Source organism: Malassezia sympodialis, genomic scaffold, assembly GCF_000349305.1.
Source record: "Malassezia sympodialis ATCC 42132 genomic scaffold, msy_sf_9, whole genome shotgun sequence".
NCBI classification, from domain to species: domain Eukaryota; kingdom Fungi; phylum Basidiomycota; class Malasseziomycetes; order Malasseziales; family Malasseziaceae; genus Malassezia; species Malassezia sympodialis.
In genome coordinates, this window is record NW_017387807.1 from 106,516 (window position 1) to 130,726 (window position 24,211).

Here is a 24,211-nt window from a genome sequence, read left to right on the forward strand (position 1 = left end):
TCAATCGCCGGCCGCACGGGCGTCCCGGGCACGATGATATTGAGAACCCTCAAAATGCTGCATGGCTCGCTGGTTTTCGATACGCGCAGCGCCATATATTTGTACAAAGTCCTACACTGAATGCGACGCCCGTCAAGGCGGCAGTGTTGGCAGCTGTGCGTCGAGGCGTGCGCGTCGAACTATGGCTTGATCTTGGCTTCAACGATAAGAGCGAAAGTATGCCGTTCCAAGGTGGCACGAACGAGCAGGTGGTGGTACAAATGTATCGGACGCTGCGCAACGATGGCCAGGGACACGAGAAATACTTGGAGGTGTACTGGTACACCGGCAAGGATATGGACAAGCCGCTAAATGCAGTACGGAAGCAGCGCAACTGTCACGTCAAATTTGCCTCGTTTGATGATCAGGTGGCGATCCTGGGCAGTGGCAACCAGGACACTCAGAGCTGGTTCCACTCACAGGAGATCAATGTCATGCTGGATAGCCGTATGATTGTTAATGAGTGGGTCACTGCACTGCGGCGGAACCAGAGCACGCACATCTACGGACGCGTCGACCCGGCGCTAGGAGTGTGGCGTGGGCGATATGGCGATCAAATGCCGGATACGGGCAAGGACGTGGGGACTTAGGGTGCGGTCGCTACCTGATCCAACAAGTTCCACAGCCCACTGGGGTCCTTGTAATCGTGGTGCACCACGGTCACCAGCCAGCGTTGATCGTGGATGCTGCGAAGTAGCGAACGAGTCGCCGAGCGGGGTGGAAAGAGCAATTCCCACTCTCGCCAGATGGCAAAGGCTTCGTCCCGCCAGGCCCGGAACGACGCCTCCTCGATAATCGTCGACTGCGCCACTTCCTTGCCGGGGAACACACCCCACGTCACCGTATTGAGACCGTGCTTTTGTACATTCGTCTCCATCGATGCTGGATCACAGGTACCGGCGAAATATGTCACGGGCCGTTCACTGGCGCGGATGGCGGCCACCAAGGCTTCCTTGTCTTCCTGCGTGAGAAACAGCTCCACAAAGGCCTTTTGGAAGATGTAGCCACCTTGGGGCCCGAAGCCAAATACAGGGTCGCTACTGTCGCATCCGTCGACCGCAGGCTGCGAGCCCACTGTCCACCAACTTTTACCACCCTCTGCCTTGGGCATGTTCAGGCGCAACAGCATGGGGAGAAGTTGCGTCGTTTCGTCCCACACGGGAATATCACACCAAGGTACACAGGGCAGCTGTCCGGAGACATACTGTGTAAACATCCGGGAAATATCCTCTTCGTCGACAGGTGTGCCCCACAGTTTCACTGCCTGTGTGGGTGGCAATTTGAGACTGGCACCGTAACCATCCATCTCACCAAACGCTGGACTGCGAGCATCCGTGTAACGACCGTTAGGGAACTCATCCCAGGTCTCGGCACCGGGCATGTCGGGAATCGGGGATGGCACGTCGGAGACACCCTTGATCACATTGGTAGCGCTCTTTTCCAGGTTCAGCGTATATATATGGAAGGTGTGGATGTCCGTTTGCGCACGTAAAGAGCGGATAAGCCCCTGGCTCAGCTCGATGCCCATGTCCTTGACCTTTGCATCGTCCATTCGGATCGGCTCCAGCAGGTCCAACACGTGTTGCGGCACCGTCGCACCACATAAATTCACAATGCGGAGAAAGCTGCTGTAATTTTGGATCGGCATGATGCCAGGGATAACAGGGATGGTGATACCGGCTTGGCGGCATGCGTGGTACCAGCGCACAAATAAATCCACATCGTAGAACAACTGCGTCACGATAAACTGAGCACCAGCGTCCTGTTTTTCCTTAAGAAACGCGAGCTCACGTTTTTGATCGGCTTCAGTACCACGCGACAGGCCCTCAGGAAAACCAGCCATGCCAATACAAAAGTAGTCGCCGTGTCTTGCGCGGATGTACCGAATCAGATCGATAGCGTGCTGGAAGCGCTGATCTGTCGCGACCCAGTACTCTTCACCACGTGGGGCGTCACCACGCAGGGCAAGGATATTGCGGATACCAAACCGCTTCGCTCTGTCCAAGGCATCATCCAGATATATAGGGTCCACGTTCGTACACGTGAGATGCAAGCACACATCACACGCACCCTCGCGAGGGGCCGTGACTAGGGAGACGTCCTCCTCTGGATCAAATACACCATTTTGCACACGAGCAGCCAGCTCCAGCGAAGAATCTCGGGTAGATCCTCCCGTGCCCCACGTCACATGCACCCAGCTCGGCTGCAGTGACTTCGTCATGCGCTCGATACGTTCACACAAGTTCGCTTGACCAAGCACGGTCTTGGGCGGAAAAAACTCAAGTGACCATAAATTTGCATCGTCTGGTGCTTGCCGAATCTTTTCATAGATCGATGGCGGCTCTCGCACGACCGGAATCATGCCGAACAGACGGGAGATCGACGAGAAGCCCAGGTGGAGACGCTCTCCACACGTCATCTCTATGACTAAACTACAAATCACCTTCATGCTGCAATCCGACCCACTCCTCTGCCCAGCCTTCCGTATCTGAGCAGCAGTCACGGCTGCACACAAACACAACGGCTGTGCTCCAAACAATACCTGTGCATAAATCTGAATGGGTATCTTTAAGCCCAAGTAGCGACGAAATCTCTGCTTGGCGATGTTCCTCAGTGTTGGACGATGACAAAATGCCAGCGGCATCACTTAGCTTATCGACGCGCAGTAAGTTAGCCAAGTTGGGCATGAGCTGCAGCTCAAACACACGCGGTGCACCGCAGTGCGAGCAAGGCGGGACCGAGGATACATCCATAGGCTCTCGCCATCCAGACGGCCACAGCTGCTTGTAGAGCGAGCCAACGGCACTAAACGGAAGCGGTGTGCCCCCATACTCGTAGCGCACAACTTGGCGAGCCTCTGTGCCGAGTCGCCGCGTGAAGCGCTCAAATACGTCGTCAATGCCATCAATCGTCATTTGTTCATACTCTTCGATCTCGCCACCGACTGAGGCTTCCTTGGTAGGAACAGGCGGCTCAGACGGGACGTCACTGTCCTGAGCACGTCGAGGCTCAGGGATGGTATTCAGATACAGGGATGTGGTATAGTGGGATGAGGTACGCGTCCAGTCCTCTTGCAGTTGGGAGCGCTGTTCTTCAAGTGAGGCCTTTATTGCAAGCTCTTCGGCCAGTCGCTCTTCTTCGTCAAAATCACCATCGTCGTCTTCGTCTTCGGGCTCGATGGGAGTCGGTGCCTCCTCCGAAGCAGCTGGCGTCACTGTGGGTATCCCGAAGAGAGACGGTCCTAGCAACGACGCTCCTCCACTACCCATCTTGAATGGATTCGTCGTACGCTCCTGGGCAAGGCGGCGGGATTCAGCCTCTGCCTCCGCACGTTTCTTGGCTTCTTCACGCTCCTGCCTTACTCTCTGCCGCTCAGCTTGCTTGGCCAGTTTCGCAGCCCAGCGTTGATTGTGTTTCAGCATACGAACAGCTTTGATACTGCCTGTCAGCCTGCTCTGAGACGCAAGGGGCACTCTCAGCGGTTAAAAATAGTCAAAGTCGATGTTTTTTCATAGAAGCATGCACATCTCATCAAGTGAAGAAATTTCACGTCATCTTCGAGTGCCCCAATAGATACATACCTTCCTGGCCCCTTACGTTGACAGGCGGCGCGCGCACAGCCCCACACGAACAAGTTGCGGTCAAAGGCAGAGTTCTCAAGCGGCGCAAAGATCTGTACTAGAAGCTGCATCGGTTTCTGACAATACTGACACTGCACCAGCGAAGCAGGCGGCAGCTTCGTAGGTGACAAAGGGAGCCAAACGGGCCGACCACCAATGCGCGACACAAGAGGATTCGCCTCATCTTCGTTCTCTAAAGGGCCATCAGCTAAGCCAAGCTGCACCTCTGAAAACTCCTCATCGGAATCAAAGTCTGATTCGTCATCATAGGGCGGTGGCATGTTGCTGTACGTTAGCAGCTTCGTCAAGCGCCAGAGCAGGTCCGATTTCAGGTTGGTAGCCAGGTTGGAAGCATGGAAACGGCACTCATGGTTGCCATATGACTGTACATAAGACATCCGTTCCCTCATACTCGTCATCTAAAATTCTTCATCCTAAATGGACCTGCTCGTTGCGGCCGCACATACCTGCACTGATGGAGCCCAACGCGAAGAGAAAAAAGATTCCGCCCTCACCTTTGGGCTTCACTTACGTAATTGTTGTTGAGGTGGCGAGGCTCGAGCCATCTTCTTCCGTCGCCGCCACTATGTTCGCCCGCCAAGCTTCGGCGCTCTTGGTGTGTAGATCCCACTAACATGCCAGCGCCCTACGGCAACTATGTCTCGCTTTGCACGTTCGAGTGCGACTCCCTCGCTGGTACGCCTTCTGTCGTCGGAAACCCGCGCCAAGATCGAGAATGCCGTCAAGGAGGACCCGCTCGTGGTTTTCATGAAGGGCTCGCCGAGCATGCCCCAATGTGGCTTTAGCCGTGCCGTGCTTCAGATACTACAAGTCCAGGGTGTAAACCCCGACAAAGTGGCCACTTACAACTGCCTCGAGGACCAGGAGCTGCGCGATGGTATCAAGGAGTTTAGCGACTGGCCCACCATTCCTCAAGTGTATGTCAATGGCGAGTTTGTCGGTGGCTGCGATATTATGCTGAACAGTATGTCATGTTTAACTCACAGACAGTGCACCAAACCGGTGAGCTCGAAAGCATGCTACGTGAGGCAGGTCTTCTTATCGAGCCAGCGGCCAAGGAGTCACAGCCCTAAATCGTTGTCATTGGATAGAGTCGAATCGCTTGCTACCTATAATGCAATCTAATGGCTGCATGAACTACCAAGGGCGACTCAACATCATTTGGTCGCGCTCCTTCTCAGCCACCTCACAGCGCTGCTTCCACATAGCCGCTTCTTTTTCGAGCGTTGCGATTGTTTCATATAGACGCTTGAGTTCCTCTGCCTTCCTGTGGCGACTTCGGCGAGCTGCGAGCGTGTTGCTCAGACGCTTTTGCGTCCGAGCGTCCAGCTCCCGTGAGCCATCCACGAAAGAGCAAGAAGGCGAGTCGTTTTCCGGTCCAGTCTGACTGACCGATGAGTCGCGACGCGAAGTTGCCGACTCAGTCAGGTACTTTCGCGGCTGGATAGGTGCATCAATGGGTAGCAGCTCGTCAACCTCTCGGCGGCGGCGCTTGGCCGTTCTTAACATTGTTGGTGCATCCGATTCTGCGGTCGAAGAGGGCGACATGCCTGTCTCTGAAGGCGCGCACGGCATGGCAGGTTGCACGATCTCTAGCAGAGAAGCTGTCGGCGGCATCGACTGCGAAGTGGGCTTGGGCGACCCCCTCGATCGACCGTTGAGGGTGTCGAGCAGAGACATAGTGTCACTAGTCGCCTCTTGACCACTCACACTCCCACGCGACGTTGTTGAAGGAAATAGGGTAAAGTCCTGCTTCAAAGTCAACTTGGGAGAAACTGGCGAGCGGTTCTCATCGGCTCCACCAGGTGAGAGCTCAGCGGTTCCCTGGATCGAGTCTCTTGTCTTCGCACCAGATACTGGAAGTGAGACAGAATCAAGGGGCGAGAACAATTGTGTGTGAATCTCATCCTGGGGAGTCTCAAGCGGCGACAGTTCAGAAAGCCCGCCACTGTTCAGCAGCGTGGAGCCCATACCGCTAGCTGACTCAAAGTCGAGTGACAACAGTGAATCACTCAGAGAGGGCGACTCATCACTCCATCCCGCTTGCAGCGTGTGGTCACCCATTGGAAGCAAGGAAAGCCTTGGAGAAAGATGTTCAAGAACAGCATTGTCGTCATCCTTCAGCACCAATGGCTCACTCGCTAGTTCTGTGGCAAGGGGGGAGTGTACTGAGAGCAAACTTGGATGAGGGAACACGTCCATACAGTGTTTGCTTGAAATGTTTCGGTTATGTGTAGTTATCATAAGCTCCAGAGAAAAGCTCTGAAGCAAAACAAGATTGGTTAGGCATAGTCATATTGAGAGTAGTAGAGTAGCTGCATTTGCATGCTAACGTATTGTACGATATCAAAAGCGCTAGGTATGTACTTGACGGGCGCTGATTTTCACAGATTCCTTACTTAAAATGTTGACAATTAGAACATGGCAGGCATCTGTGACGAAAAGTCGTACGGAGAGAACATGGAAAAACCTCTTTCTAGTTTATATAGAAGGCGGCTGTGCGAACATCTGCAACTTCGGAGTTGGGTTGTCTGCATCGCTTGGATATGTCTTCTTTTTTCAAGGTTCACGCAGCGGCCAAGCAATACGCTCTGCTAATTCGTCACAAATATGCAGTGATGAGTCAGAACTGGACTGATAAGGAGAAAATCGAGTCATATCTGCATTCAATTACGGCATCATGGGGCACTATCGCTATCGCAAGTTAATCCCGCCAATCCCTGTTGACAGGCCATTTATTCAAGCGTCGCATGCCCAGTAGGGTGTGCTGAGCCTTGGCTTGGCGCACTTGCGAGAAAAGGAGGGTTGGCATCATCGCTACTATGTGGCCCATGTGCTGTAAGACCTTCCCATTGGCGTGCAAGTGATCGCCGGCCTTGTCGTCGGAGTTCCATGCTCACAGTTTGATGTGACTGAACTTTCCGAGAAAGGGGTGCATGCACCTCAAATTCTCGTTGAGCGCACGAGCCCTGTGGCTCAGGCGCATGGTATACTGGCGTGTCACTTTGTAGTGTCCTCTCGGTAGGCCGGAACGGCATTTTTTTTGCAGACTCCCAGATGCGCACAGTATTATCATCCCCGCACGATGCCAGCATGCAAGCGGGACCACGACCCCATACCATATCATTGACTCGGCCTTCTGGATGTGCACAGTTTGTTTGGAGTAGCTGTCCTGTAGCCCGATGCCAGATACAGAGCTGACCATCGTCGCTGCCACTTGTCACATAGGCACCAATATCTTGTACAAAGTCGTCACCATGGTATGCAAAGGCCGTGCGCAAAACAGCACTAGTTGCCTTGCGCCCGTAGAATTTCTGGATAATAGAACCGGTCCTAATATCCATCATATGAACAGGTCCATAGGCTTGGCTCAGTAATACATGGCGTCCATCTTGCGAAAAAGATATATAATTATATTTGTTGTAAAAGTCAAAGGATTGTACCACGGCTTGGGCGATATTATCCCACACCCACACACGCATAGACTTCATGGGAGACTGTGAGCGTACAGATGGTGGCACATAGTGATCACTGATATTATCGTTAGAATCAAACTCCCCCTCGAGGCTTGATCCTGGACCCGTCATGTTTATGTGATGTCCCCCACTTGAGGCCTCGACTGGCTCATTGCTTCCTTCGAAATCCTCTGCGTCAGATGAATTACCGAGTAAAGCCTGAACGAGCTGGTACTCTGGTGGGAAGCGAACCCTTCTCGCTGAGCTGCTGTAACGCCGCATAAAGTCAGTTAATCTTTGAATAGACGCCTGGCTGCCTTGTCTCTCTTCCAAACGAAGTTCTTCACCCATTTTTATCTGTGACGATTCGGGTGGTGAATTCCATCCTAGTATGACCATGTACTGTCCATTGGGTGAGACATCGAGTCCCAGCACCCGATAGGGAAAAAAGTCTAGGGTCTTTTCTTTTCGACCCCCCCAGCTCCAAAAATGAACCTTATGATCTAGGGCACCGGTGACATACATGTCCTCTTGATGCGAATAGGTAGGTAAGGGAATTGGAAGCCATTGCAGAGCCGTAATACTACATGTATGCTCTGCCAACACGTTGGCACGCCGGTCGGCCAGATTCCATTCAACCACATCTTCTTCGGTCGATACAAGGAGCTTGGTGTCATCTGATGACCATGCGATACATGAAACTGGCTCTGCATGTTGTAGACTAGCCACCGCCTCCATGCAATTTTCAGTATTCCACAGAATAACGCGTCCATCTTTACCACCGGTTGCAAGAATAGTGCCCTTACTAGAAAATTTGGCCACCCATACTTCATTTGTATGGCCTTGGAGTATATGTGTGCATTGCTGAGGAAATGTATCTGACATTGGACGGTAGTCACTAAGCAGACTTGGCTTCAGATCCTTGCTCTCCGAAGAATGATAAGGATGTTGTGCACGCTGGTACGTCAGGGCTTGACGAAGAAGTGTATCTAGGCGGTCACTTGGCAGCATATCCTTGGGACTAAACCAGAGTTCGATGTTGCGCACAAGAGCCTGTCGAGCACCACCTGACGTACCGGGCCAGTGTGCTTCGCGACACACATCCTCAGCTGATACACAGAGGAGCAAGCGTGTCAGGCGCTCTGAAACCGAAGCCGGTGGAAATAGAGGTTTGATAAGACTGCGCAGCACCTTCATGGCTCCATGGTGGTTCCCTTTTTCCAGTTCCTCGAGAAAATGCTCCTCGTAAATCTGCACGCATAGGAAAGTCAAGCCCAAGTCCTGTGCTGAACTCCATCGCTTTCTATCATGCCACTCGCACATATTGAAGGATATAGGCTCGATCATCGGAACAGATTCAGATATTAGACGGAGCACCTCTACTGCCTCGTTCCAATCACCTTGTAGCACAGCTGTCCGTAGATGAACCATGGAATCTTTTTCCATCGAAATATTTGATTCCTCCTTCAACGTATGTAGCGTACGTTCCATACCCATCTTCGCAAGAGCCTGCATCATGATGCGAACCAGTTCATCCTTTGCAAACAGACTTCCACCATCTGACATAGCTCCTTGCTGTGACAAGGGCATGGCTCGTGAATCGCTGCGGTAGCGCTTCGCGGGTCGAGGTGTAATATCGATTGTCAAGAAAAGCGAATTACAGATCCAGCTTCTTCGGAATAATCCTCAAATGACCTTGGCACGTACGTCGCGCCCTAATCACCTTAACCGGCGGGCCATGCACAGACACCAAATAGATTACGCTTAGCTAATATCATGGAGACCCTGCACTGCGGGGCACTAGCGACTAAAGGATTCGATCGGGAGCTTACTGCGACGCATCAGGCTGCGGCTGCGTTGACGGCGGCTGCGATGCCGCTTGCTCATTCAAGGCCGGCTGAGTTGAGGTCGCAGGAGACTGGCCACCTTGCGAGCTGCTCCCATTCGAGTTGCCGAGGCGCGGGCTCGAGACGCGTGCCGGCATATCGCGTGCACATGAGAACGCAGACAGATACGGCGACACATTCGAGCTCAGCGCCGTGTTCGAAAAGGGAGACAGTGCACTGGCAGAGGACATGCCGTACCGGCCCGACAAGTCCTTACTGTGGGGGTACATGGCATTGCTTGTCGTAGGCGGTTGCGTGCCTACACTGCTTGCTCCCTCGTAATGGGCCGCGGAGCTATGCTCACCCATGTGCGACGGGGATGGATAGTAAGCACCAGAGCCACTAGCCGTCGGGCTGGGGCTGCTAGCGCCGGATGTCTGATGCGGGCTGCTGTACATGCCCGCAGCGCCCCCACGCGCCGACAGCTCTGGATGGATGGCCGAGGCCCCACTCACATAGGGTGCGCTACCTGTGCGCGGAGCACTGTGGGAATACACCTTGCTGTCATGCATGCGCACAGGCATTGGAGCATGGGCATTGCTGGGAGGCTGCGCATAGTGCGCCGCCGTCTTTGCATGCACGTAATCGCTGTCCACGTGTTGCGGTTGCGGGATATGCGGAGGGTACGCCGCAGGTGCAGAGGTGGCATACGCGTACGAGCCTTCTTCGCCCTCACCGTGAGTGGGAACGCCTGGCTCAAGCGGTGGCGGCGGCTGCATAGAGGGGTCGACGGACGCAGTCCCGGAGAGGGCAGGGTCGACTGAAAGATCGCTGAAAGAGTCTCTGTCGCTGCGTGGCCGTGACTGGGTGCTGGGGCGGCCACGTGTGGAGCGTGACACATTGCGCTGTGAGCGCTCTGTCTTTGTTGACGAACTGTTGCTGGACGGCGACGCTTGGGCCTCACCGCTGAGTACGACGCGACACTTGGTCTTGTGACGGGCCAACACATCACTGCGAGAGAAAGATTTCCCGCATGGGCACGAAAAAGGACGGATGTCGGCGTGGCGCCGTTCGTGGCGGCGAAGGTACTCCAGACGTGAGTACGAAGTGTTGCAAGTGGGGCAAAGAAAAGGCGGGCCATGCAGGGGGGGCGCCTGTGTGACAGGGGCCTGGGGCACTGGAATCTGAGGCGATGACGGCACATGCACATAGAGGTTAGAGTTATTGGCCGAATCACCGACAGACGAGGAAAAGGTAGCGAGAGCTTCAGCCGCAGCGGCATGTGGCCCCCCCGTGACATTTCCGAGAAAATCCATCGTGTTGTATTGTCCCATCGTGGATGACGGCGTGCTTGCCTTTCCAGGATACGAAGTAGCGTCCTGTTTCTGAGCCTTCATCGGCGGGCCGTCTTGGTGCAAGGGCGGGGGACGAGCCTCTTCCGACTTGGCACGCGACTCTTGGTAACTTGGTGGTGGACCTCCTGCATCCATGACTACCAAAGTTCAGGGAAAGTGTCTCAAGCAGGGATTCGATCCGTTATTAAGGCGACAGTGCTCTACAAGCCGCGCCGTCGTCGTTGGGGTGGAGGTGGAGGATCCACTTGCTAGGCGTAGTGGTCGTGTTGACGCGCGACGCGATGTAGCTGACACTAAGGCTGTGGCTAAGCAGGCACACAGCTATTCTTGTGTTTGTAGATGTGCTGGGTAGATGGGGGGAGCGACTTTGCACAAGGAGACAAAGTCGGGGATAGAAAGGACACAGCCCAGCGGTGGAGGGAAGAGAAACAGACAGAAGCCGCGGCAGAGGCAACCGCGCGGCTTCGTCCGTTTGCCGGCACGCGCCTGCCCAGGTCCCGATTCGAGTTTGGTTTGCATATAGATTAGTCAGCACACAGTGCTCCACGTGGTAAATGCAGAGGTGCGTGTGCGAGCCACGCTCCTCCACTGTCATGACATGGGAGGAGCAGGCGCGGCGCGTGCGGCAGACGCAGTCTAAGCTCGACGCCAAGTTGCTGGCGTACTCCCATTATGTGTCAGACATTGTGAGGGATCCACAGCGTGCTCAAGGAGAAACGGTGGGTGCTGTATCGCTGGATATGAGCGGCACCTCTCGTGCGTCTTTATCCGCTGATGGAGTAACAGGCGGCTTGAACTCGGCGGCGATGGAAGCAGAGATCCAAGACCTGCTCGTGCAATATGCAGACGACCAAGAGGAATTATCACGTTCTATAAATGACATGGCAGATCCTCTTCTTCCGCCATCGCAGACACAGTTACGGACCGTCCAGCGTCATCGCGAACTACTGGTCGAATCAGAGCGTGACTTTTTCCGCTCCAAGACGAGCCTGCGACAGGCACTGGACCGACAACAACTTTTGGGACATATACGGGACGATATTGAGTATGTATCTGACTGCTAAGGCTTACTTCAGCGCGTACCGTGCTCAACATGCGTCAGATGTGCAGGCCTACTTGGACGAACGATCACACCTGGAGCGGTCACACCACATGATTGACGAGACCTTGGAGTACGTCGATTATACTAACCTACGCAGACAAGCGTATGCGACGCAATCCGAGTTCCGTGCGCAGCGCGACACTCTATCAAGCATTCACGGACGTCTCACATCCATCACTGGCCAGGTGCCAGGTCTACAGAGTCTCATTTCGCTGATTGCGCGACGACGACGACGCGACAATGTTATCCTCGCTCTAGTGATTGGCATTTGCCTTGTGCTGTTGCTATGGACAGGCACTCGCCGCACATAGATGGCGGTAGATCCTATACCTAGAATCGACCCATTAGTACAGGAGCTGTTCAAACAGTCAGAGCTCCTCGTCTTCCTCGGTGATCTGCGAGGGTTTGAGCATGCCTGGAATCTTGGCCGCATTCTCGCGCTCTTCGGCGGCCTTGCGCTGCTGCTCTGCCTCCTTCTCCTCGAGGAACAGGTCTGAATTGTCCAGACCTCCTGCCACCTCGCGCGACGTAATCAGGAAGTCTCGCAGATGCACCTTATACTGCACGAGGTCCGACGACAGGGAGCACAAACCACTGACAAACTGCTCGATGTACTGTGGCTGCACATGGGGGAACGCAGTGCGCAGCAGGTTCGCCGTGTATTGCCGGATAAACAGTTGGTTGTTCATACCAGGGTCGCTCACCTGCGCTGGGTCCCACAGTGGCACCACCACCTTGTTCGTCTCAATCAGCTCAAAGATGCGCGCCAATAAAAGGCACTGCGTTTTGAAACCGCTCTTGTGGTCCGCATCAGTGAGCACATAGAAGATGTCCTGCAGCATGTTAAGTAGGTACTGCTGGTAGAAGGCGCCCGAAATCGATGGGTCGGTACCTGCGATGTTGTTAAGCAACTCGAGGCAAATGTTCAGACCAGTGTCCGCAATGTCGCGCATCGTATGCTTGATCGCCCAGATGATCGAGTCCATCGTCAGCTTGAACTTGGCAGGCGGAAGTTGCAAGAGAGCCGAGAAGCAGTGCAGGTTGATCGCTCGCAGTAGCTTGAAGAATCCAACACGGTGCTCAGGGAACTCGGCAAAGTCCTGATTAATCATGTTCAGTGTAGGCTCAAACACAGCATCCAGCACCGGCGGAATTTTGTCCGTGAGCAGGCCACCCAGGCGCGCTGTGATAGTTGCCATCACATTCAGAACCTCCGCGTCGCGTGCCGCTGGAATGTTGTTGTGATAGTCACCCAGGATTGCGTCAAGCAGCGAAGGAATCAGGTTCGCATTAACAGCCTCAAGATCGTCTGCGCGACGGATATACGTGTCGACAAGCCGGAGAATATCCTTCTTGATCGCGCGCAGACCTCGCACCATGGGCGTTTTGGTCGCAATCAGACCCTCGGCTTCCACCTTTGCACTGATGATGCTGCTCACACTGCGGTAGAGTGCGAGCATGTCCAGGTATATGCGGCCAATTTGAGGGAGGAAGAAGGGCCCGATCGAGGTGCACGCAGCAACATTTGTCTTGAGCACATTCGACAACACCTTGATATTATCAGGGCTGCTGAGCACATCCACGTTGCTGTGGGCCTGCTTCATCAGGTTGTCCCAGGCATTGTTCGGCAGTTCCATCAGGTTAGCTACCAGGCGCTCCTGCGTCGCCCGATTTGGCTGTGCCGCAATCATGTAGCCCACCGCTTCGTAGAAGGTATGCACCTGCTGAGGCGATAGGTCCACAGTGATTTGCAGTAGGTTGCGCAGAATTTCGTCGATAAATGGCTCCTGCTCACCCGCCTGTTGCATCACAAAGTGTCGACGGCACTTTTGGGCAATCTTCGAGAACGTATCGCACGCCATGTCCTGGACACCCTCATGGGTTTCGTGCATGAACTCAAAGTTTTTGTTGACGACCGTCTTGAGGAATTTCCAGTGTGCCTTAAGGAAGCGGGGGTATTGGCCGACAATGTACATAATGTTCGATGCGACCACGGCCTTGTTGTCCTTGCCACGCTTCATCTCACAAAGACCCAGCAAATCCTTGATCACCGTCACAAGGAAGCGCTTCTCTGTTTCCTCATTCATAGCTCCTGAAATAGAGCCAATGGCCCAGCAAAGCGTGTTCAAGTTCGCCCAGGACCACTCAGACCCGTCGACCTGCCTTGCAAGTTTTTCTGTCATGATATTCTCCGTGTCAAGCACGTCAAGATGGGTCAGGTAAACGAGCACCTCGCGCATTGCTTTGTACAGGACAATCGTATCCGACTCCTTGAGGAACTCGCGTACAATTTCACCTTCATCGTTCTCGACAATCAGCACTTCCTCGGGCTTGACCATCCGCTCGATCATCACAAGGCGCAGGTTGGAGAGAATGTTCACATAAAACGCCTTGCGGCCCGTCGCATTGCGCTGCGCCGCCTGAGCACCACCCAGGTTCAGACCCCAGACTGAGTTGACGTCCGACATGGGGAACTGCTGGAACTCCTCGTACAGCTCGCTCACGAGCTTGGCCCAATATTCAAGGCAAATCTTAAAGATCTCGCGCTCCGGCACCTGTGATACTTTGATCAAATAGAGATGTGCATTAAGTAGCACCTCCTGGTTCTCTGCATTCTCAAGGAGACGAACATGGGCGATGAGGAAGTTGCTCAGGAACAATGCAAGGTTCAGTACGAGCTCTTGGTCCTCGTCTGTCGAGGTCTCGTAGACACCGGCAATGTCCGTCGAGGGCGGAATCATTCGGTTGATCGAAGTCATCACCATGTTAAACAGCACAACGAACTTGGGGTCGTACTCGGGGCCAACGTTCAGATTCACGATTTCCGACAGGCACTTGAGCGTGACATTCCGGAAATCGGGCACCTCGAGAAAGCGGCCGACCAGGTTGTCAATCACATTGGTCTCAAAAATAAAACCCAGCGGGATCCAGTTCAAAAAGCGAAGCATGGTCTCCAGTGTAGCCTTAATCAGCGACGGTTTCGTTGCCTTTTCGAGCACTTCAGTGCACAGCTGGAACACCTCGCCGAATTCGCCGCAGAACTGGTTCTTCAGATTGCGGGCCTTGGCCTGCGTCATTTGCTCGGCGGAGAAGTCAAATACTTCCTCGGAGAGTAGACGCAGGATGGCCATGTTGTTCTCGCAAATCGAGAGCGAGCCGCGCGACGACGACACAATTTCCGGAATAAAGTTCGGCCAGTTGTGCGGCCACTCCTGCTTGAGAATCTGGATCAGGGTTGTATCCAGCTTGCCCAGAAGCGTGCGCTCACGGCGGAGCATGTCCTCCTCCGCGGACATGGTCACGATCATCTCCACAATAAAGTTACGGATCCCCTGCTGCTGATCCACAGGGAGCACCTTCCAGCGCGTAGCGATTAGCTTGTCGAGAATCTGCAGTGCAATGTACTTGGTCTGAGAATTGCTGCTCTGTTGCAGAATCACCGGCACGCGTTGCCACGCGTCAGGGTGCTCCTGGAACTGCGCCAGCACCTGTTGTGCCATGCGCTGCTCGCTACCGACCCCTGTGAACATCGCCGCAACAATAGTGTCGAGCAGACCGAGGTCAAGGTCCTGCGAAAAGTCCAAAATCGCCTGCGCATGGTTAGTGGCGCGCCACAGTCATTCACATACCTCCATGGTTGAACCTGTGCCTGTGTCTAGGCGATCAGTGCTGAATGCGTGCGAGTGTTAGTGCAGTGGCTAGGCAGTGCAGTCAAAGTATGTGTCCTCTGATAGGAACGCTAGCGCTGCACCAGCTATTGCGCGCAAATCGCCTCAGCGGTGTGGCTCGATGACACGTCGCACTGCTGTCGGGGTGGCTGCCCGGGCGCGTATCACGTGCCACAGCGCCTCGCGGTTTGCCTCCACCGGGGCAGCGGTGCCCTGTGACGCACGTGGGCCGTACCGTGCGTTGCATGCGCGGGCAGCCTAAGCGTGACCGCATTGTCCTACTCCCTAGCGACGACAGTCCCTCGGCGTGAAGTGGGTCGCTAGTCCCCCACGTCTCGCCCGCTATGAAGGTGCGTAATTTCTTGCTCACAGTTACAGTTTGGCAAACAGATTCTCAGTCAACAAGTCTCGGGATGGGGGGCCTACTACCTGGACTACAAGTTCCTGAAGAAGGTATGCCTCGAGGCACTTGCTCACTCGCTAGATTATCAACTCGCTCGAAAAGGGCCGTCTCGCTGACGCTGCGCTTTTTGCTACGAGTGTTCGCCCCTCCGATGTGGAACATACGGAGCCCATTCTGTCATCGGATTCGCCTGGCACAGAGCTTCAGGTTCACAAAGCCGCCTTTTTCTTCCGGTTGGAGCGTGAACTGGAGAAGATCAATGCGTTCTACCTGCAGAAAGAGTCGGAGCTGCGCTCCCGTCTGACGACGCTGATCTCAAAGAAGCGCCACTTAATTGCACTTGCCACTCGCGCGACGTCGGATGGCACCCATTCGATGCGCCTTACGCGCGACACGCCTTCCTTGGTAGCGCTGCTGGAGGGTTTTCGCTACTTTGAGAAGGACCTTGCAAAGCTGCAGCAGTTTATCGAAATTAACGCTACCGGCTTCCGCAAGATCCTGAAAAAGTGGGACAAGCGCTTCAAGTCGCAGACCAAAGAGCTTTACCTAGAGCGCCAGGTCGAAGTACAGCGTACGTTATCTACCACTCACGTTAGCCTGTTTCAATCGTGAGTTTATTGCCGAAATGAGCGATATTGCCTCTGCCAGCATCCTGCAGCTGGAGAGCCTAGCTGATGGCCATCCCCTGCCCGTCACACAGTTCAAGGGCGAGACGGCGTTGCTACGCGGCAGCCTTCCTTCCACAGCGACGAACCTGCCGAATGCCATGCTTCTGGCCGATGGCGACGACGCCGTGGAAGGACTTGTATTCGATTCCGAGCGCCCCCTGGACTTTGAAGCGGCACGCAAGTCTGACGCCAAAGACCATGCGATGGCGCAGCTGGAGGAGCAGCTGACGACCGCTGTGCGTGAGGGCCGCACGCAGGAAACGCGCCAGCTGCTAGACCAGGCGCGCACACAGGCGGCCGAGTTTGAGCTCGCTGATGAGTCGACGCCTATTAACTCGGGTGTGATGCACCAGCTGTGGCGTGCGCTTGTCTCGGCACCACCGGAGGCGGTGCAGGCTGCGATCGATGCTGGCCTTCCTGACTACCAGTTTGTCGACGACATCAACGCGCGCACCGCCCTGCACATAAGCACACTCGCAGGACAGCTTGAGTTGGCACGAGCATGTATCACGCACGGTGTTGACTCGCGCCGCTGCGACGTGTATGGACGCGAAGCGCTGGCGTACGCGGCCATGCTGGGCTTGACTGACTTGTGCGAGTACCTGCTTTCACTGCCCGAGTCGCAGGAGCACAGCGATGATATCATCAACCGGGTCGATATGGACGGCTTCTCTGTGCTAGTCCATGCGATTGTTCGTGGCCATACGCATATTGTGCGTGCGCTGCTCGACTTCGCGCAGCGCACCGGTGCCGAGCTGCGAGGCAAGACCGAATTTAGCGATTTGTCGCCGCTGGCGATTGCGGCGCAGCGCGGCCATGTGGAAATTACGCGTCTTCTGCTGGAGCGCGGTGCCAAGTCGGAGGTGAATGCAGAGGGCCTGCTGCCGCAGACGCTCGCTGCGCGTGCTGGCCATACCGAATGCCTGCGGTTGCTCATTGCAGCCAAGGCGGATGTTAACGCGGTCGAAAAAGGCACGCAGTGTACGCCACTGTTTTATGCGGCAGAGTTTGGCCACGCAGCGTGTGTGGAAATGCTGCTGGCCGCTGGGGCCTCGATCGACCACGTGGACGAAAAGGGGCGCCATGCCCTGTTCTACGCAGCGTGGCACGGCTGGCGTGAGTGTACGCAAATGCTTCTTGCCGCGCACAGGGCCGCCGAGGCGGCGCAGGCGCCGGCAGGGGCGGAGAAGAGCGCCTCAGAGGCTGCGTCTGATGCGCCAATGGACGACCTTGACCAGGAGTTAGACGGTATCCCTTCGCTGCACCTGCCGCCACCCATTATTCCATTCCGCACGTATGGTCACAACTACCTGGACAAGCGCACCCTGCTGTGCCTGAACCTGACCAACAGCTCGATAACACTGCACCACCGGTCCGGGGGTGAGCGCATTGAGATGGGCAGCGGTCTGCTGTCGTCGCTCAAGCTTGTCCTGACGCCACGCCAGGCGGGCGGTGGCGTCCAGGCCGGCATCCCCCACACACTGATCCTTCCGCTGGCCGACGACCGCGAAGAGGTCTCGTTCCAGATTGCTGACATGGAGTCGTTCTACCTCGAGTTGGAACTGTTCCCGACATTTGGCTCGGCACGGATTGCCAAGACGGTACTGCTTCCTGATGTGCTGAATGGCCTGCAGAACCGCACGCAACTGCAGCTCCCGTTGTTTGACTGGCACCTCAACGCTGTGGGGCACATCAATGTGGTCGTGGAGAGCGTCTGTCCATACGGAACGGTGCAGCTGCAGATCGGTGGTCGCGTGGAGACCTACTGGAAGAGCACGCTGCCAGGCAGCAACCAACCCCTGACTATTTCGCCGCCTTCGCAGGGCGCGGCCGCACACGATGCGCACGACATGGCATCGTATGTGACTGCATCGTCTCTTTCTGGCGACTATCTGCGGGTGCAGGTGCGCTTCACGAAGGATACAGTGCCTGTGGTCTGTGCTACGGAGCGTCTCCCCGTTGATGTGTGGGCGCCGACGGTCTCGCAGGTTACAGCGGCCGAGTTTGCTACGATTGCAACACACACTGGGCACGAGTGGCACGTTCGCGACGAAGACACGGGTCGGAGCATGGCGGAATGGAGTGCCAAGCTGCGTGGTGCCCTGGTGTCGCTCGAGACACTCCTTTCGACACTCCCCTTGCACATTGGCCTTGCGCTTGAGGTGGTGCTCGACGACGCGGATTGTGCACCGATCAACCCTTGCATTGACGCCACGCTGCACGCCGTATACGATGCAGCTGGGCGGGAGAAGAAGCGCCGCCGTTTGTTCTTCGGCAGCGCGGTGCCGAGCGCTTGTGTGGCGCTCAACTGGAAGCAGCCGAACTATGCGGTATTTTTCATCAACCACGCTACCCTCGACGCGGATGCGGCTGTGTCGATGCTGCCGAGCGACGCCGATCCTCGGCAGTCGAGCGTGGCCGAGGCGGTTCGCTTCGCGAAAGGCAACAATCTCTTGGGTGTCATGCTTGACACGGCGCTGCTCGAGTCTGTGCCTGAGCTTATCCCAGCCATCAAGGCGGCGAGCCTTGTGCTCATTACGCTGAGCCGCCCGAGCCCATCTATGTCACAATCGTCGTCGCTGAATGGTGCACCCCGCCTCCTTGGACCGCCTGCGCTGCCCTGCCAGGACCTCTTTGACGGGTTCCTGGATGACGACGTCGTGGAATGCATCAAGTAAGGAACTATGTAGACACGTTATAATAATGACCCGTTTCCTCTAGGGTAACATGTGCCAAACAGGGTATCTTCCCGTGCACTAGCGGCGGCGTTTGGCCCGCCCACTCTTGCTCGAGGACTTGCGATGCATCGACAGGCCACGCGATTTGCGCCACTGCTCCTTGCGGGAACCACGGGGCGCCGACGTGCTGATCTTGCGGGGCGCTTCGCCTTCAGCACCATCCACTTGCATAGTCCCAGCCTCAGGCGTGCTCTTCGTCTCCATGGCCTCGTCCTCCGCGTCATCACTCTTATCGGCTTCCAGCTCTGAGAGTTTGGGCTGGTTCATCCGTTGCTTGAGGCGCTCCGAGACCTGTTGTAGACGCGCAGCCGCCGTAACAGCATAGTCAGACGTTTCCGTATACCGCTTTCGGTTGCGTGCGGCAAGTTTGGAGCTCGCACGAAGCGACTTTGCCATGGTGGTCCCGGCCGACGTCAGTGCACGAGGCGCAATTTTTTTTTCTCCTGCAGTTACTAATAGCGCCTTTATATACTAGGAATCTCAATCATCTGTACGCCGCTCCGTATTATACCTCAGCGGTCGACGGCGTTAGTTAAGGGGTATAACAGTTGCCTTCCATCGGAACAGCAACAGTGGGGGGTTCGAGTCCCTCACGCCGTATTCTTTCTTTTTTGCTTGCAACTCCTGTGGTTATGTAAGCAAATTTCCTGTCTTGTGGGGCTACATGGTGTTGGGCCATCTATGTGATTGGCTTAGGCATCTGCCCGTGCTGCGCCTTGTGTCAATGCGAGAAGTACGTTGATTAGATTCTCCGGCTGCCCCTCCGCTGTACCTGTTCGTCTCTCTGAGATGAGCACAACGCAGCCGGCAAGCTATGGTACGCTAGTTGTGTGTCTGACGTGCAGCAAAAAAGAAAAATTATATCTTTGAAAAGACTTTGGGAAAAGGCACCTTTGGTGTCGTGCGCTCAGCCACGCACCTGCGTCCAGATGGGTCGAAGGAGCCGGTAGCCGTGAAGATCATCAGTAAGCACCTACTTAAGGGCCATGAAGAGACGGTCATGCGTGAGATTGAGATGGTCCAGAGCCTCGACCACCCCCATATCGTAAAGCTCATCGAGTGGTTCGAGTCGAATGATAAGGTATGTCGTTTTCGTTCACACCCAGTTCTACCTCGTGTTCGAGGAAGCGAGCGGTGGCGAGCTCTTCGACCGCCTTGCACGCGGCCGCTTTACTGAGCGAGTCGCATGCCGCACCATCTACGTGATTCTGGAAGCCATCAGCTACATGCACCACCACAATACTGTTCACCGTGATATCAAGCCCGAAAACATCCTATACCGCTCTGAGGCCGACGATGCGAATATTGTACTCGTCGACTTTGGAATTGCGACGCATTTGCGCCACCAGAACGATGCAGATTTGCATGACATGTGCGGCAGCATCGGGTATGCTGCGCCGGAGGTCGTCGCAAAGAAGCACTACGGCAAACAGGTCGACATGTGGGGTCTCGGCGTCGTAACGTTTTGCATGCTGTGTGGATTTGCACCCTTCTCGAGCGCGGATCCTGCCCTCTTCCGCCGCCAGGTCGAATCTGCCGATATCACGTTTGATCAAAAGTACTGGGCCACCGTGAGCGACACGGGCATTGACTTCGTCAAGCGCTGCCTCACGCGCGATCCTGACGAGCGCATCACCTCAGACGAGGCGCTCCAGCACCCTGTATGTCTGCTTCACTCACTCAGTGGTTTGCTCGTCTCCAGGACACACAGCAGGACGATACACAGGATATTGGCGCGGGTATCCGAGAGAATTACCGATCCAAGTGGAAGTCGGCCGTGGCGACGGTGCGTGCGACGCAGCGATTCCAAATCGTCGGCGAGGTCGCCAAGGCGAATGCCGAGCACTTGGCGAATGGCGAACCCCCCTCGCCGCTGTTTTCCGACGAAGACGAATCGATCTTGCCCAGCTCGGAACCAACAACGCCGCGCGACGAGGGTGACACGCACCCGGCGCCGACGCCCTCAAGATGGTCCAGGCTGCTCACCTGGCTGCACTCGTGCATTTATGGCACTTGACGGTCTACTCGCTTACTACATATGGTCGTGGGGGTCCTCTTTGGGCGGCTCCGGCGGGATCGTGATGGCATCGTCAATCCGCAGCAGGCTCGTAGCAGCCTCGACGGCGCTCTTGAGGCTGCGCAGCTTGCTCACAGTCGGCTCGAGCACGCCCGCGCGCAAGTTGTCGCGCACGGCACCACCGAGCAGGTCGAGGCCGAAGAAGCGCAGCGTCTTCTTCGGGTCGGACGCCTCGGCATTCTGCGCCGCCGTGTGGTACGCGCGCAGCTTGGCGACGAGGTCTGTGCTGTCCTTCGCGGCATTCACAGCCAGCGTCTTGGGAATCACGAGCAGCGCCTGCGCAAACTCGGCGATCGCCAGCTGCTCGCGCGAGCCGAGCGTCGTAGCAAAGTTTTCCAGGTAAATGTCCAGAGCCGTTTCCACAGCACCACCGCCCGGCACCACCGAGCCACTCTCGAGTGTGCGCTTGACGACCGAGAGGCTGTCATGCAGCGCCCGCTCCATCTCATCGAGCATGTAGTCGTTCGCACCGCGCAGCACAATGGAGCTCGCACTGTACACCTTAGAGCCGCGCACGAGGATCAGTTCGTTGTCGCCCACGCGCTCCTGGACGACTTCGTCGGCCGTGCCGAGGCTGCTCGCATCGAACGACTCCTCGCCGTCGAGATTCGCGAGGCTGCTCACAAACTGACCGCCCGTCGCCTTGGCGATACGCCGCAGGTCCTCCTTCTTGCAGCGACGCACCGCCATAGCGCCGGCCTGCACGAACTCCTTGAGGCACAGGTCGTCGATGCCCTTGGTCGTCAGCACCACATTCGCGCCAGTCGCGAGGATCTTGCGCACGCGCTCCAGCACCATCTCGCTCTCGCGGGCGCGGATCTTCTCCAGCTGCTCCGGGTCGTCAATCGTAATGTGCACGCCCATGTGCATGCGCTGCTTCACCAGATTGATGTCCAGGCACGCGATCTTGGCGTTCTGGATGCGCGTCTTCATGGCCTGCGACGCCACCGTGCAGTTCAGCGCGTAACCCTGCACGAACATGGACTCGCGCGCCGACTTGCCGTGCGCCTTGAGTACGTTCACGGCCTTGACCGGGTACTTCGTTTCGCCCCGGCTGTTGACATTCTTGACCGCGAGCATCGCATCGACGGCCATCTGCGCAAACAGGTCGTCGTCGCTGCCGATCACCTTGCTCGCCATGCTCGTCTTGGCCACATTGATGAGGCTCTCCTTCCCGAGGGCCTCGACCTTGACGGCGAGCACATTTTGGATGTACTTGATCGCCTCACGGCACGCAAGACGGTAGCCGGTGATGATCGTCGTGGGGTGGATCTTGTTCTTCACCAGCTCGTTCGCGCGGCGCAGCAGCTCCGACGCGAGGAGCACCACCGAGGTGGTGCCGTCGCCCACCTCTTTGTCCTGCTGCTGCGCGAGCTCCACGAGGATGCGGCCCGCCGGGTGATCCACCTCGAGCATCTGCAGGATCGTCGCACCGTCGTTCGAGATCGTCACATCGCCAATGTCGTCGACCAGCATCCTGATGTGAGTGTACCGCACGTACTTATCCAGGCCGACAGGGCCCAGCGATGACTTGACTACATTCGCAATCGACTGCACCGCCAGCACATTCTGGTCCCGGATATCCGAGCCCGACAGGCGCTGTCCACCAAGGAACAGGCCCGCGTTGCGCGGGTCCTTCTGGAAAATCTGGGCCATGGCGCGAGAAGCGTCGAAAACGAGACGAACGCGTGGCCAGCAAGGTCGACCCGGCCGAGCGGATTAGTAAGACTACGACACTACCTGCGGCGCTTCGCGCGCGACGCGCGCCCGCCGGTCGACACGAGGTCGTATTCGCTCTCGCCGAGGGGGATCGGCTCGAGGTCGCTGTCGTCGTCGTCGTCGTCGCGCTCCTCTTCGTCGTCCTCCTCTTCAAAGAGCTCCTCGTCACTTCCCAGCACGTCCTGCGCGACCGCTTGGCTATTCGCGGGCGCACCTGCGGCGGCGTCCTCATAGGCAAACTCGTCGTCCGCGTCCTCCTCGTCTTCCCACTCGTCCGCGCCGTCCGGGGCGTCCGCGACGTCGTCCTCGAAGGTGACCTGGCGCTGTGCCTTGGCCTGCTTCTTGCGCTCGACATTGCGCTCCTGCTCGGCGCGGCGCTCGCTCGCGAGGCGCTGCTTCTCGGCCACCTCGCGCGACTGCTGTGCGACTTGCGCCGCGGTCCTGTGCACATAGTCATGGTACAGCACTGTGCTGCCATTGAGCCCCTCCTCGATCTTGACGAGGCGCAGCTCCATGCGCGGCCCAATCTCGCGGAGGCGCACAGCGCGCTGCGCATTCGCCACGTTACCGCGGCCCAGGTACTTTTGCGCGAGCTCCACGGCATTCTGCGGATCGGCCATGTCCTCCGCCTCCGACTCGGCCTCGCTGGTATCGGTGTCTTCGCCGCCCGTCGCCGCGCTGCCGCGCATGACATACTCGGCAATGTCTGTCGCGTTACCCAGGTTCACGAGTGCCCGTCCGTGACGCCGGTGCTCGCCGCCGTGTCCCGTAACGCTGCCCGACGACGCAGCAGACGGCCGCGTGGACCCCTCAATGACGCGGCGCACCGAGCGCGACACGCCAACGGGACGCACCGAGATCAGATAGTGCCGCCAGTCGATCGTCTTGGTCTCGGCGTGGTAGTTGAGCAGCACTACACGGCGCACCTGCGAGAGGCGCATCGAGTGCACATGCAGCGGCGGGAACATGTTCTGAAACACAGACACGAGCAGCTTGAGGTGCCGGTCGTCGCCGCCGAAGTTGTTCAGCACGAGCTGCGTTAGTCACTCGCACGTACCAGCGGCGCAGTCGTAAACTCGCTGCCCGGCGCCATCGGCCGGCGCGAGCTGTGCATAATGTCGCTGGCCAGCGCATACTTGTTCACACGGAACGTCACGGTCGGCCCCCGCGGGCACCGCAGCACACGCATATTGATGCCGGCGTCCGTCTGGTTAAAGATCAGCATATGCGATACCCCAAGGGGGCCGGCCATAGTCAGGTAGTCGCGCAGCTTATTGCGCTCGCGCTCCTGCAGGCGCGACGCCGTGTTCGGCTCCATGATGCGGCGCACGTCGCGCACGAGTGCGGACACACTCTTGCCGACCTTGCCGCCACGGATCACAAAGCTCTTGGGCGCACGCGAGTCAGCCGTGGAATTGCTGATCGGCTGGGGTCAGTGTGCTGCACATACGCCCTTCTTGTGGGTGCGGGTCTTGCGCCGGCGCTTCACCATCGTCGTCGCGGCGGCCGTCGTGGAGGCA

The 24,211-nt window shown here is 56.7% G+C and overlaps 10 protein-coding genes across 10 annotated transcripts; 4 read left to right on the plus strand and 6 right to left on the minus strand.

Annotated features, from left to right (window-relative positions):
- Positions 1-625: 625 nt before the first annotated feature.
- On the minus strand, positions 626-3,940 carry MSY001_1846 (uncharacterized protein; the record flags this gene model as incomplete). Its single annotated transcript, XM_018883669.1, has 4 exons — positions 626-2,445; positions 2,483-3,253; positions 3,329-3,396; positions 3,672-3,940. The coding sequence occupies 4 exons, from the start codon at positions 3,938-3,940 to the stop codon at positions 626-628; spliced, it is 2,928 nt and encodes a 975-aa protein (XP_018740405.1).
- A 376-nt stretch (positions 3,941-4,316) lies between these two features.
- Positions 4,317-4,753, plus strand: MSY001_1847 (uncharacterized protein; the record flags this gene model as incomplete). The annotated part of the gene is made up of 2 exons (XM_018883670.1): positions 4,317-4,644; positions 4,713-4,753. 2 exons carry the CDS (start codon positions 4,317-4,319, stop codon positions 4,751-4,753), a joined length of 369 nt encoding a protein of 122 aa, XP_018740406.1.
- Positions 4,754-8,963: 4,210 nt separating this feature from the next.
- On the minus strand, positions 8,964-10,295 carry MSY001_1848 (uncharacterized protein; the record flags this gene model as incomplete). Its single annotated transcript, XM_018883671.1, has 1 exon — positions 8,964-10,295. The coding sequence occupies one exon, from the start codon at positions 10,293-10,295 to the stop codon at positions 8,964-8,966; it is 1,332 nt and encodes a 443-aa protein (XP_018740407.1).
- A 575-nt stretch (positions 10,296-10,870) lies between these two features.
- On the plus strand, positions 10,871-11,729 carry MSY001_1849 (uncharacterized protein; the record flags this gene model as incomplete). The annotated part of the gene is made up of 2 exons (XM_018883672.1): positions 10,871-11,361; positions 11,516-11,729. 2 exons carry the CDS (start codon positions 10,871-10,873, stop codon positions 11,727-11,729), a joined length of 705 nt encoding a protein of 234 aa, XP_018740408.1.
- Positions 11,730-11,786: 57 nt separating this feature from the next.
- MSY001_1850 (uncharacterized protein) lies at positions 11,787-15,053 on the minus strand (the record flags this gene model as incomplete). The annotated part of the gene is made up of 2 exons (XM_018883673.1): positions 11,787-15,008; positions 15,048-15,053. 2 exons carry the CDS (start codon positions 15,051-15,053, stop codon positions 11,787-11,789), a joined length of 3,228 nt encoding a protein of 1,075 aa, XP_018740409.1.
- A 377-nt stretch (positions 15,054-15,430) lies between these two features.
- On the plus strand, positions 15,431-18,835 carry MSY001_1851 (uncharacterized protein; the record flags this gene model as incomplete). Its single annotated transcript, XM_018883674.1, has 3 exons — positions 15,431-15,436; positions 15,571-16,053; positions 16,103-18,835. 3 exons carry the CDS (start codon positions 15,431-15,433, stop codon positions 18,833-18,835), a joined length of 3,222 nt encoding a protein of 1,073 aa, XP_018740410.1.
- Positions 18,836-18,913: 78 nt separating this feature from the next.
- On the minus strand, positions 18,914-19,291 carry MSY001_1852 (uncharacterized protein; the record flags this gene model as incomplete). Its single annotated transcript, XM_018883675.1, has 1 exon — positions 18,914-19,291. One exon carries the CDS (start codon positions 19,289-19,291, stop codon positions 18,914-18,916), a length of 378 nt encoding a protein of 125 aa, XP_018740411.1.
- Positions 19,292-19,684: 393 nt separating this feature from the next.
- On the plus strand, positions 19,685-20,836 carry MSY001_1853 (uncharacterized protein; the record flags this gene model as incomplete). Its single annotated transcript, XM_018883677.1, has 5 exons — positions 19,685-19,712; positions 19,741-19,976; positions 20,002-20,556; positions 20,580-20,681; positions 20,804-20,836. 5 exons carry the CDS (start codon positions 19,685-19,687, stop codon positions 20,834-20,836), a joined length of 954 nt encoding a protein of 317 aa, XP_018740412.1.
- A 91-nt stretch (positions 20,837-20,927) lies between these two features.
- Positions 20,928-22,628, minus strand: MSY001_1854 (uncharacterized protein; the record flags this gene model as incomplete). Its single annotated transcript, XM_018883678.1, has 1 exon — positions 20,928-22,628. The coding sequence occupies one exon, from the start codon at positions 22,626-22,628 to the stop codon at positions 20,928-20,930; it is 1,701 nt and encodes a 566-aa protein (XP_018740413.1).
- An 80-nt stretch (positions 22,629-22,708) lies between these two features.
- On the minus strand, positions 22,709-24,183 carry MSY001_1855 (uncharacterized protein; the record flags this gene model as incomplete). The annotated part of the gene is made up of 3 exons (XM_018883679.1): positions 22,709-23,725; positions 23,749-24,117; positions 24,142-24,183. 3 exons carry the CDS (start codon positions 24,181-24,183, stop codon positions 22,709-22,711), a joined length of 1,428 nt encoding a protein of 475 aa, XP_018740414.1.
- Between the last annotated feature and the right edge of the window lie 28 nt (positions 24,184-24,211).